At 43.5% G+C, this 13,301-nt stretch overlaps 1 protein-coding gene across 2 annotated transcripts in view; it reads right to left on the bottom strand.

The window, feature by feature from the left end:
* Nucleotides 1-10,856, bottom strand: part of KLHL14 (kelch like family member 14) — a 101,961-nt gene extending 91,105 nt beyond the window's left edge. Inside the window, exons 1-2 of one of the 2 annotated variants that reach the window (XM_066353198.1) lie at nt 10,769-10,856; nt 8,375-9,373 (exon numbers count right to left, since the gene is read on the bottom strand). In XM_066353198.1, the coding sequence (XP_066209295.1) occupies nt 8,375-9,330 (956 nt within the window). In that variant the 5' untranslated portion in view covers nt 9,331-9,373; nt 10,769-10,856. Of the gene's footprint in view, nt 1-8,374; nt 9,374-9,949; nt 10,329-10,768 lie in introns of those variants that run through there. The other variant, XM_066353197.1, reaches the window with a different exon arrangement.
* Between the last annotated feature and the right edge of the window lie 2,445 nt (nt 10,857-13,301).

The following is a 13,301-nucleotide window of genomic DNA, read 5'->3' as shown; positions in this document are numbered from 1 at the left end:
AGGCACACTTATGGGAGAGGCTCTGGGACCAGCAAAATGGAAGCCTCTAAGTTTGAGTTCATGAGATTAAAAAGAAGAGGGACTTTCTTCTAGGAGAGAAAGAATTGAAAGACTTGTAGCAAAAAAGGCCACCATTTTCCCTTTACATACTTAAATATAAATTGCAAGGATCAATCGGAAATTCTAAATTCTCCAATTCCTTCATATGCCTTTGCGTTTCCCTTTGGGATCCCTTTGACTTCTCCTGGTGCCGGGAGTCTCTGATGAATTCTATGCTATCATCAGTGGAATCACAGATACATTCAAGAATTTTCTTGATAGGCAAACCTGCATTCTGGTGCATTTTGCTTAATGCAGCTCTTAAAATGAATAATAAATTATTTTTAAAGAGCATTTTCTGTTTATATAGTTTTTTCTTTATCTCAGCTGATTGTTGCCAAAACACCAGTGAGTAGAACTAAAATTATTATCCCATTTTATTGATGGGGACTCAGCTAAAGTGGTGGCAGAACATACATTTAGGTTTATGATTTCAAAGGCAGCTGTGTTTCCTCCATAGTATTTCTGGTTTTCTCAATTCAGGTGAAAACATGCTGAATTTTGCACTATGGAATTCATGCATGGAGTGGGTAATCCTTCGCCAAGCCTACAATTTACTCCACAATTTGGGCAACACTTCCTGTGCCATCTCTAGCCACATGCACCTTCTTTCAGTTCCCGGAAGGCACCAAACTTTCCTGCCTCAAAGCTCGTGCATGTTCTGATCTCTTGGCTGTGCTTCCCTCGGTTGCACACTCTGTCTTCCTCTCAGTCCCATTACTGGGGTATCTCATCGTTCAAGACTCATCTTCACCTCTTCTACAGATAAAGTCTTCTTTGGCCACTCTGACAAAATTGCAACAGTCCGTTATGGGGTCTCCTGGCACATAGTACTCTTCTAATCTATAGCATGCATTACCAGTCTGGTTAACTTGTGTAATTATTTTCTCTTTTTCCTTATACGGTATAAACTACATGAAGTAGGGAATGTGTCCATTTTATTCAACTCTGTATCTCAGAACCTAGCACAGAGCTTGGCATGTTATATATGCATAATGCAAATCTGGGGGACATTCCATAGCAGACTTTCTCATTAGTGGTGAATTGGAACACCTTACTGCAGTTCCTACTATGGTCATGGCACGGTCATAGTCATGAGTTTAGAAAAGCTGCCCAAGGTTGTGAAGGTCCCCTTGCTCCACAAGTCTGCTGTCTGTTCTAATTACACTGGGAATTAAGATGATTTTTAAAGAATACAATAATATTTTCATCTTTTGATGGCTTAACAGGCTGTCCTTTGAACCCTGATACTTCTGAAAACACTGCATTTAGCATAAGAACAAAGAGCTTTTCATTAAACAGCTTGATTAACTCAGATAACAAAAACAGAATTATTAAACTGATACAAATTATAGGAGTGAAGTTACCACAATTGACTTTTTTTTTTGAAACCCATTTTCTTTTGAAAACTAACTTTTTTTCTCTTTTTAATGGAACTCTATGTTATCTCTGTAAATTACACAAGTTGGGTCTGTCATTATTTAAATGCTTCTAAATTTGTTATTATTTGTCCAGCAAATATTGAATACTTACTCTCCAACTTCTAGAATTTCCTTGTCCATCCTTCTCCACTGCTAGTTCTTTTTCTTTCTTTTTCAGATGGTTTATCTCTTGGGAATTTCTTTGATTTCCCCTATTGTCTTGCATTTTCTTTACTGCTTGTTTTTCTCCTCTTTTCACTATGTGATTTATTTTTTTCACATCATAAATAGTTGCTATTTTCATTTCCTTGCAATTGTAGGCTTACTCTAGTACCTTGTGCTTCTGATATAGCAAGTAGTTCTCTCCCTATTTTCACTAATACTGTTAATACAGAAGCCCTTCTGATGTTTACAGTAAAATTAACATTCTCACCGTATCATCGACATTACAACTGAGAGTCCTTTTGCTGCTTAACTCATCCTCTTGCCTATAACTTAATAGTGTTTATTTGCTTTTTGTTGTTGTTTGTTTCAAAGCAATCATCAGTAGTAATTCATGCATCATGAATGATCTTGGACGTTAATGGAAAGAACATGGCAATAAATATATTTTCTGAAATTTTAAATGAATGATGAAAGACATAAGCATTTGTGGCTTAAAATTGTTAAAATGGTTTTCTGAAACAAAATATAAACAGAATAAATTTTCAATCAGAATAATCTTGTTCTATGTTATTAAAATATACAGGCATTTTGGTAATTTTGGCTGCTACCTGTTGTACTTATCGCCTGTAAGGATCACTCACATGAATAGCTTTCTATTGTCCTCACAGAAACAAGGCTGATATCACTTTAGTACTACAGTGCACAAATATCTAGGGGGAAAAAAACCTCCTATTGCTTTAAATCCAAGTGTCAAGGCTTTGTTTTGATTTGTTTTATTTTCAGTCATTTTCTTTCACAGTTAAACTGAAAGTTTTTATTTTTATTGATTTATTTAAAATATATATATTGACCCACTGTATTTTTTAGTAAGGCAATGTCATAGGGACAAATCTCAGCAAGCTCATTGTTTAACCCCTTAACCTCAGAATTAATAACCAAGTATGGCAGACCAGTGCAAAAAAAATTTTGGCTTTCTGTACACATGAAACTGAGCCAGATCCTATGTGTTGGCCTCAACTGCAGTTAGAACAAATACCAATTCATATTGAACTCATGTTTTTGAATCAAGGTCAGGCAATTGAGCTAATTGCTTTGATTGTAAATATTCAGAGCAGCCGCTGAGTAATCGTAGAGATGCATACATAGGAGAAACCTACAACACCGTGAGTGCTCCTACAGGGCTTCCCCACCTTGGCCAAGGTGGGAGCTTCCGTAGGCACACTGTACTCCATCCAGCTGATTCACATGGAAGTCAGCAGTGCTGACAACACATGCCCTATGATCAAAGCTGCCAGAGGTACAGGCTGGCATTTAGAAAAATAATTGTTCATGTGTTCATTCATATGCTTACATTAGTTTGCTGAATATATGCATGTCAATCTCTGAAAGAAGTGGGTTAAATGTAACTGACCACCTTAATTTCCAACTAGAAATGATTAACTCTCTTCTGAATAATGACCAATCTATGGTAGTTGGTTCTATATCCAAGGATCTATATGCTTGCTAAAATGAGCTACTCATTCACTGTTTTAATTAATCACTATATACCTCCCTGGAATCACTATTTAAATTCTTAAGTCTTATTATGGGAAGTTGAAATTTTAAATTGGCATGGCAGAATTATTTAGACTTGAACAATCTCCAAGTGGAAAGAGAAGGACCAATGGGACTCTTTCCGTTAGAATAAAGACAAATTTTTGTATTCATTTTGTTTAGTGACGGCTCCCAGGTGCCACGAACGGGGGTTGGCAAACTCTGACTCACAGAAAAATCCCAGCCTGCCTCCTGTTTTTATGCAGCCCACACAGACAGAACAGTTTTTACATTCTTAAATGGTTGAAAAAAAATAAAAGGAAAAACAATATTTCATGACATATGAAACCTAAATGAAATTTTGTATACACAAATGATGTTTTATTGTCACACAGCCATGCCCATCCATTTATGTATTGTCCTGGGCTGTTTTTGTGGTTACAAGAGCAGAGTGGAGTAGTTCAACAGAGATTATGTGACAATCTGCCATTCCACCCTCAAACTAAAAATACTTACTATTTGGCCTTTTACAAAACAAACACACACAAAAACAAACTAAATGTTGGCACCAGCCCTAGACAAACCTATCCTTAACTTCTTTTAGAAGTCAGATGTGCTAATATATCTGACTTACAAGTTTATTTAAAAAGGAGAGTCTTAAGTCTATATATAACTCTAAGAGCAATGACCAAATTATACCCTAGCATAAAGCGGCTCATAGCAAGAAGCAGAAAACCATGGATGAGAACACAGACTCAAGAGCCACACTGCCTGGATTCAAACTTTGGCTCCACCATTTATCAGCTGTGCAACTATTTCCAAAATGCTTAACTTCTCTGTGCATCAGTCTTCCCATCTATAAAATAAGGTTAATGATGGTACCTATTATTTAAGGCTATTATGAACATTAAAATATTAACATATAAAATGCTTAGAACATCACCTGGTATGAAGTAGCTGTTATAAATCAAGTAACCTAATTTTTACTGCATTTTTATGTCAAGATGATCGAGATACTTAGAAACAAGCTAAGATAATAAGTAAACTTCAACAGCAAGGATTAAAATGTGAACATGTCCACTTTTATCAGTATGTCTTCTAAGCCAATACAGTGCATCAGTATCTACTCTAATTGCCTTTTGATTATAGGATATAACTATTTGTCTACCAAACAGATGGTATAATTTTGTAATCAATGGTCCTATTTCAGATAATAAACAAATTGTATTTTGAATGGTTGAGTGAATTCTGATACAAAAACTAACTACCTAACATCTTCTAATCTGAGGGTATCAAATTGGTATGAAAAGAAGTAACAATTTAGAAAATGCATGAATATAAGATTAGTTTGTTTTGTTAAGGTTGTTATTCAGTTCTTAGAAAGAGAGCCAATGGAAAGTATTGTCTTACATTTTGAGAAACACTTTCTAAACACCAAGGCCAGGAATCAAAACTAAGTATTACAAAATCTAACAAGCTTTTTAATAATTGTAAGTCATTTTAGTAAACAGATAGTTAGTACTCCTGATGTTTAAATAGATTTTTACATTATTTTGTGTGACATCTTTAAATAGGCTACAGTTTGTAGAAAGTGAAATCTTTATAAGGTAGTCTTCTAACTTCTATAAAATGTAGTAGCTTGAAAACCATTCGCTAATACAGAATTCTACACAGCACTGTAACAGCTGGTGGTTAAATGTTTTTAAAAAATGTAATAATTTTTATGAATGCATTTCTACTACAGGTGTTTTCTTGGGAGGAGGTTGAATGGACCTCTGCCATGTACAGTAGCAACAACAGATTGAGAAAAATATTCGTGAAGTATAATGTTGAGGCTTCTTTATTTCAAAATCTTAATTCCTTCAACTTTTAATAAGCATTATTTGTTACTTATATGAGGTGCAATAAAAATGTAAAAGAGAAGTTAATTAATCCACTCCAATTTGATTTATTTGGGACAGTTGCTAAGGTAAGCATTGAAAATTTAAAAATACAAATCAAACAAGGGACTTTGGGTAACTTAGACTATAAGTCTTCTGATGTTTACTTCTTAATGTTCTAAACATTGTATGTCACATCCCTTTGTTAAATTTTCATGCTTTAAAAGTATCTAATAATAACTTTACCAAAACTTTTTCAATAACTTATTTTTTAAGTTTTAAAAAACAAGAATAATGAACCAACAAGACTTCACAATATTTTAATTTTTGTCTATTCAAGTTGTGTCATCTTAAATTAGTTATGTGTATATTTGAATATAAGAAAATGTCTCTTATTTTTAAATTTCTTGTCCTCATTGCTTAGTTTTTTAAAAATATGAATCTGAGCATAAATGGCATAATCAGAAAAAACAAAGCAACTAAAGCAAAAATTAAAAATTAATTTGGGTATTTATTAAGTCTTTATGCTTGGGTTGCTTTATCTTTCTAGACTTAATAAAAATTCAAAATTACTTAATAATATTTATAAACATGTTTAAAATTTGTTATTAAAGTAATAGAACTATTTTCTATAGATAACATTCTTAACAAGTAAATTCTTTTTGAAATTATTCTATTTGCTTATGTTTTGTTCTTATTTCAGTGGTCTGCTCAATTTTAATTTTCCAACCCCTTCACTGAATTTGAGGAACTCTTTCACATTTAGACTTTAAGAACTACAGGTGGATAAAAAGTAATAAATACAATGGGGGGCCCTCCCATTCAACTGTCTTCAATAAAAGTGATGCAATTGCAAAAACAATTGCTTAAATATTTATTTCTCTGTCAAACAATAGGTAAGGTTGAAAGGACATTTTTACATTATGCTGATACCATAATAAATGGACTGGTATAATGCTATTGATTGCAACTTACTGCATTTTTGTCTACATTAAAGTTTAGAACTTGATACTCATTCTTGCATTCTTTCTGTGAATTAAAATTAGAATTTCATTAGTCCCTAAAAACTAAAATGCTATAGTTATCAATAATGTAACAAAATCTAAAGTATGTTACTGTGAGATTAACAATAGGTTCACATGAACTATTTTCTATATTTTACACTTTTAAAGGAAAACACAATTTCTTCCTATGCAGAAGTATCAGATTCTGGCAGCATCCATGACACTTGTAAGCATTCAGTGGTCAGACACCACTACATATCCTTCAAATGACATGGCCCAGTGAAGCTGGAAGGTGTCGTCACGGGGCCAGGCAGGCTGGTATCTCAGCCATCCACCAGGACAGAGCCAGCCAGCAGGTCCCAGCTGGTATGTTGAATTCAGACTAAGGTGAAAAATGGATTGTGCGTTTTGAAAGTCAACTCTTATAACATTGAACCTTAGGACATACTTATTTGGTACAAGTGCATGGAGAGCTTCAGAAATTATTTATTGGAAGAAATTTATAAGGCTCATTTCCAAAAATCACTCATAGAATATGTTGAATCTTAATTTTATTATCCTTCCGGGTTTCTAAATTTAAACTAGATAGTACATATTTTTAAAAATATGATTAAATATATGTTCAGGACTTCAACTGTGATGTCTGAATCTTGAATATGTATGATATATGCTAACTATATTGTAGGTCATTTAAAAGTTATAACAGAATATTAATCACCAATGCCTATTGTGTAGTGACATTTGCCCATCACACTAAGCTTACCATTTTGATCTTTGGATACATAAAAAAACTTTTACAAAATAAATGTACATTCTACGTTCTTGTTCTTACTTGGACTCTGTTCACTCTTCAAGAGACTAGGGGTTTGGATTCTTGCTTGTGCTATATGATCTTACTGTCAATTTCCGACACCACAATTTATTAACTCATCTCTCACAAGGTTCCTAAGTTCAAGGTTTCTCATGCCTCCTGTGGGCCTCACCTGAACACCAGTGCTGCACAAGCAGCTATAGAGAATACCTTTCATTTCCTAAAACTTTAGCCACCCAGGTCTGGTAGGAACATCATGATGGGGAAAATAAACATTTAGTTCCACAAGGCTGCACAAAGTGGACCCTATCCTTCAGCCATTCTGCTGAGTGGGAAAATGCCACGATGGATTTTTAAACCAGGTACCTTCTAGTGTAACACTTCAGTGGATTAGACTGACATCTGGGATCACGGTGTTTTACCCTGAGAAACTGAAAAGATACTGCTCTTTTCTGAAAAGAGAAAGCAATCTTATTCTAGTGCTGATTAAAAAGGGGTTTCACACTGAAGCCAGTGAAACATGATTGTCACATCCTGAAGTCTTTTGAGTCTTCTAAATTTCAGCAGCATTTTAAAAAGGCATACTTTCTCTCTCCCCCTTGTCATAAAACCCTGTTTGCAACGCACACAAGGGACAGATTACAAACAGCATCAACAGCCACAACAACTCCTTAACCTCTTTGTGACTTCCGAGTAGGCACACAGACCTAACTGGAGCTAGAGGACTCTCTCCTCCCACTTTTCAACTCCACTGCCCTTTGAGATGGGAGCCACTAGGCGTGATTCACTCTGACACCTTGAACCCTCCCGCTTTGCTCTCCTTTGCAAGTGAAAAGGAAAAGCTTTCCATGAGACAGAAAAGTTTGCCTCGGTATGTGATGCTAAGATTTCCAGTAGCGACCGTATAGACAAAGCATTTTGGAACTCCAAAGGGAGCCCACCTCACGCACTGAAAAACAGAAAACAAGTTGAGCGCCTGAAAGGAGGAATGAACGCGTTCCTCTCTGAGCGTGCCAGGCGCTTCTGACGGCCCAAGGCAGGAAGAGAGAAGTGGGGCGGGAACTTCTCAAGGCAGAATCCACTTCCCTCAGCAAGTTCACTTTGATTTGGAGGGAGGACTAGATAGAGGAGGATCCACAGCTTCACTGCCTTGACCTTTGGCCTCACCTGCCTGTCAATTTCGGTCCACAAGCTCCCCGCTTCCCGCTCGGGGGCACATTGAGAACGTGGGCTTCCCAGGGCTCAGGGAGGCTGTTCCAGGCCAGTTCTCTGTTGACCCTTCAGGGGCTAGGAAATCAACTTTTCCCACACAGTCTGAGTTGTTTGTTTGCGTTTGTTTTGAGCCTGCCCCAGCCTCCGGTCCAGCCCACCCTTCCTCCCCCCTCCTCCCTACCCCGTCCCCTTCCTCCGGCCGCTCGGGTCCCCCCACCCCCACCCCACCTCTCCTCTGTGCTCTCCTACCTGCTGGCCAGGCTCTGCCGGCAATGCTGCCTGAAGGGCATCAGATGGTAGTTCATGGCGTCCAGCAGCAGCTTCTGGCAGACCGGGTCGGTGCGCATGAAGTCTACGGACTGGACCCGCTCCACCAGCTCCGGGGCCGGGATGAGCGCGAAGCGGAGGCGCTTCATGAGGTCGGGCGCGTACTGCATGCGGGTCTCGCGGTCGTGCTCGAGCCACAGCACGGACATCTGGAAGAGCGCCAGCTCCGACTCCACCGGGGGCGGCAGCGAGTCCAGCAGGGCGCGCATCTCCTCGAAGTTGAGCAGCAGCACGTCCTCCACCAGGTACTTGTTGGCCAGCTTCTTGGTCTCCTCCAGGCCGTGCAGCGCGGCGATCTTGCACACCTGCTTGTAGTTCTGCACCGAGATCTGGTCGTTGAGGAACTGCACGCAGAGCTTGGTGACCTGGGGGATGTGCAGGATCTTGCTGACGGACAGCACCTCCTCCACCGTGTCCAGCGAGAGGGTCACGTTGGCCGTGTAGAGGTACTCGAGCACCAGGCGCAGCCCAATGGACGAGCAGCCCTGCAGCACCAGGTTGTTGATGGCCCGGGGACTGGTCAGCAGCTTGTCGTCGGGGGAGGAGGAAGGCGTCCCGGGCTCCTCCTGTGGCGGCTGCTGCTGCTGCTGTGGCTGCTGCTGCTGCTGCTGCTGCTGCGGCTGCTGCTGGTCCTTGGGGGCCCCCAGGCCGTCCTGGCTGCCGACCCCTCCCCCGAGCGGGGGGTGGCTGGAGAAGAGCGATCGGAAGTACTGCGAGCAAGAGGCCAGCACGGCCTTGTGGCAGTGGAACTGCTGGCCCTGGGCCGTCAGGGTCACGTCGCAAAACAGCTGCTTCCTCCACAGCAGGTTGAGGCCGTGCAGCAGGTTGTCGCTGTGGCTGGGGTCGAAGGTGGAGGTCCTGTCCCCGGATCTGGACATGGCGACCTGACTCGGCGCACCTGGCTTTAAACCCTCCTCCAGCCTGGCAGACAGGGGTGGGGGAGGGGAGGGAGGAGAGGGTAGTGGAGGGGGTGGGGTGTGGCCGGGGTGGGGAAGGGTGTGGGGGCCAAGGGAGGGCAAAGAACAACGGTCAGTGCTCGGCTCGGCTCCTGCCCACCGCGCCTCCGGACCCCGACCCCAGGGAGAAGGTCTGAGGCGCCGGATCCGTGAGCGCCGCCAGAAGGGCCCTGGCAGGGGTCCGGGCGCCCGCGCTGCTGGCTGCTACTCCTCTCGCCACCGCCCACACACTTCGTCCCTCACTTTCCTAAAACCACCAGGGCTCTTGGCAGCGACAGCGGTGGCAGCAGCGACGGCAAAGTGGTGGCTGAGGCCGAGACGCCTCGTGGGCTGTGTCCACGCGGGGCCGGAGGAAGGGAGAGGCCGGGCAGTGGGGAGCCGGGGATGCCCCGCCAGCGCGGAGGCGACCCACAGAGGAGGCTCCAAGTCAACTTGTGCCCGTAGCTTTGCGTTTCGCAGTTGGTCCAGTTTTTTTTTTTTGGTGGTGGGGGGGGGGGCAGAAACGGGGGCCAGACAAGCGTGAGGGTGGGCGATTACTAACCCTCCCAAAGCTGGGGACCCTTTCGATTATCCGTGCCGCCCCGAGAAACTCCTGGGCTAATTGTCTGAGGGAGCAGAGAAAGCCCTTTCTTCTCCCGAGAAAGTGCAGCGGAGCGCGGTGAGGACCCGCTCAGTGGACTCGGCAGAGGCGGGAGCTGTCCTGATCAATTCGAGCTCATTTCCCTCACCCGGGCCCTGCCTGCTTCCCCGCTTCGCAAACTGTGGGCTCCCCCGTCTCCACTCAGTTTTACTAATTTTCCAGAGACGCCTGTAAACCTGGCAGGAGAATCCCGGCCGCCCACCCCCGGGCCCCTCTCCCCGCCCCCCGCCTTTCAAGGCGCGGAAGTTCAGACGTGGGTCTCCCCTTCCCTCGCGGGGCAGCAGGGAGGAAGAGGAGGCGGGAGGAAGTAGGGCTCCCGGGGCGGATTTGGAGTAAGAGCCGGGAAGGGTTCGTGCAGACGGTCCTCCCTCCCGGCCACAAGGCGCAGTGGCTTGAACTCCAATAACTGTGAGAAGTTCGAGTTAACAGGCAGGTGTTGGGGAAGGGGGGGGGGCTGTCCAATGCGTGTGTGGGGGGGTTTCGGGCGACGCGGCTGCTTGTGGGGTCCCCTGCCTCCCACCCACAACGTCGCTGCAGCCGCGGCTTCTCTGCAAGCTCCTCGGTCCAGCCCCCAGGGGGCCCCCACCTGGGCACCCCGGCTTCCCGAGCCCTCAAAGTACTTCTGTACAAAGTCTGAGCCTCCCCCATCTAGGCCGAGGAGGGTAGGACGGGGGAAGCTCGGCGACATCGCTACGCTAGGTCCGTAACCTGTAATTTCACCTTCCAGGGCTGAGCAGCAAGGGACCCTGTGCCCACGCCCGGCCCGCGCGCCCGCAGCCGGGGACAGCCGCCGCCGCCGCGGCCGGGCTCAGGGGGACCCGCCGGACCTGCCCTTCCACTGCGGCTCACGCTGCCCTGCCTGGCGCCGGTCCTGGAGCGCCGGCTTCCTTTTGTAGGAAGACTGGGCTCCTCTCGACTCACTTTACCATCCTGTTCCAGGTGGACCCTCACCTCCCTCGAGCTCCCTCTCCCCGGCAGCAACCCCCCCCCCCCATACTCGCCCCCAAAGCGCTGGCTTTCCTGAAACATCTCCCAGAGTCTCTCCGTGTAAGTGGACCGGGTCATACCTCTCCCTCGCTCTCTCCGCTTCGTTGTCTCTCTCCCTCCCGCCCCCCATCTTTTCCTGTTCCCCTTCCTTCTGCTTCTCCTTTGCCTCCCCCCCCCCCCATCTGCTTATTTCTTGCGATAGTTTTCATCTTCAGGAGCGTTTGCCACACCACTGCCCCCCCCTCCTCAAGACTCCCTCCCCACCCCATCCCCCAACAACCCAAAAGACAACAAAATACACACAAGGCAGACACAAGGCCAGAAACTTACCTGCTTCCAACCAGCTGCAAAGTCAAGGCTCACTTAAGCTCCCCCCAAAAAATCAATTGTCCTTCCTTTTTAAAGGTTTGCTCTCTCCTTGGGAGGGGAAAAACACCTTCTGGTTCCCAACTCCAGGCAGTCACTCTCTACAATTTATTTTGTCGTACATCATTTGATCACCATGAATTAGCAACAGCAAGAAAATGTAGGAGAGGGAGAAAAGAGAGAAAGAGAGAGGGAGAGAGAGAGGGAGAGAGAGAGAGAGAGGGAGCAGAGCTTTCTGCAAGAGAAGAAGAAGAAAAAATGTACGTGTGACAAATTATGCTACCAAGAAACAACACATCATTATCCTTGGGCCTGGGGCTCAGTGAGTCGTAACGAGAGTAATAGGAAATCCACGGTTGGGGAGAGAAACGGTCGTGCTTGGCCAGTAGAGAGAGACCATACAGGGGGATGGATGCTGGAGAGACTCGCAAAATTATGGCTCAAGGCTATTGTAAAAATTGTCGAGCGTAAATGACTGCGATTTCAAACATCTTTGGAAGAAAGAAGGGGAAAAAGCGAGCCCCCCCTCCCTCCCTCTCCCTCTCTCTTCTCTCTCTCTATAAAGAACCGTCAAGTTTTAGTGCGCATTGCTAATTAGTCAATTTCTCTCTGCCTTCACAGGCTGGCGACTTCGCTGCTGAGCTGAAACTGCTAATTTCTGTGACCAGCTTTTTTCTTAGCTGTGATCTGGATGAATGAGTAGCTGTCTCACAGAGATGACAAAAATAAACTCTAATCCCCCCCAAAATTTCCACTACATCTTTCTCATGCATAGATTTATGATCTTCAAGCGCTCTGTGCAATATGCAAACTTTTTTTGTGTGTCTGTATATATGCTGTTGTTTCCAGATTTCACTACATTGGTATGCTGCTTTTCCCTTCCACTCCTCCCCCCACACCCCATACACACTACGAAATGCAGAAACCATCTGACTCAAGTATGCCAAGATGTCACTTTACAGTGTCTTGGTATTTGAGGTGTGAGTCTGACTTGGAAGACACTAGCCCTTACCTAAGAGGTGAGTGGCTGATTGTACAAACCCAGGGTGGAGGAAGCAGCACTGCTACACAGAATAGAGGACAGCTCTTTGCTTTATATTTGTTTTCCTGCACTATTCAAGAATTATGATCTTGTTGGAAAGCACCTTTTCTCTTATCATTTGTGTGGTCCAACAACCATCTCTGAGCTTCTCTGTCAGTTCAACAGATAAGGGACCAGAAGTCACATGTATTTTGGTTGGAAGATTATCATATTGTCAGATTTGTCTTTCAATTAGGACTCTTGGATTTGCAGGAACTAGCATCAAGTGCTGTAGGAAACTCAGGTGCAATTTCACAAAGGTGACCTTTCAACTTTGGAGCTCATCTGACAAATAAGGACCACCACTTTTGAGCTCACATTTTTTACCCTGCTTAGCATGCAAAATGAACCCCAGAAGGATTCCAGAATTTTTAGCTGTATTAGAGATTTATTGGCATTTTGGTAAAGGACATGTCCCCTAGACTTGGCTCATGATGAATTGTGGTCTTACCATTATAGCTCTACATTTTGGTTGTCATTGGAGGTTGGAGGTATCCAAGAAATAAATAAAGAAAAAAAAAAAAGGCAGAAATAAGAAGGTATGCCCTTGAATAAAATAAACATGAAAGGAAGCTGGACATGAGTTAAATGAAGTTTTGTTTGCTATTAAATATAGAAACATAATTCATTCTAATTTATATGTGCTCCGATTAGTCAACTTATTGAGATACACATCAGGGCACCACCAAAAGGCTGTCTTTTGACCTTCCCCTTCGATTTGTGAGCAATGGAAAGACACCTGCTTAAGAGAGGGGGAAAACTGAAATTCTTGGTTCAAAAATAGGGAATTCCCCATTTAGAATAGTAAACATTAACATG

This window comes from Saccopteryx leptura, chromosome 11 (genome assembly GCF_036850995.1).
Source record: "Saccopteryx leptura isolate mSacLep1 chromosome 11, mSacLep1_pri_phased_curated, whole genome shotgun sequence".
Taxonomy (NCBI): domain Eukaryota; kingdom Metazoa; phylum Chordata; class Mammalia; order Chiroptera; family Emballonuridae; genus Saccopteryx; species Saccopteryx leptura.
Note: the sequence above shows the minus strand (reverse complement) of the source record. Positions and strands in the feature narration are given on the sequence as shown.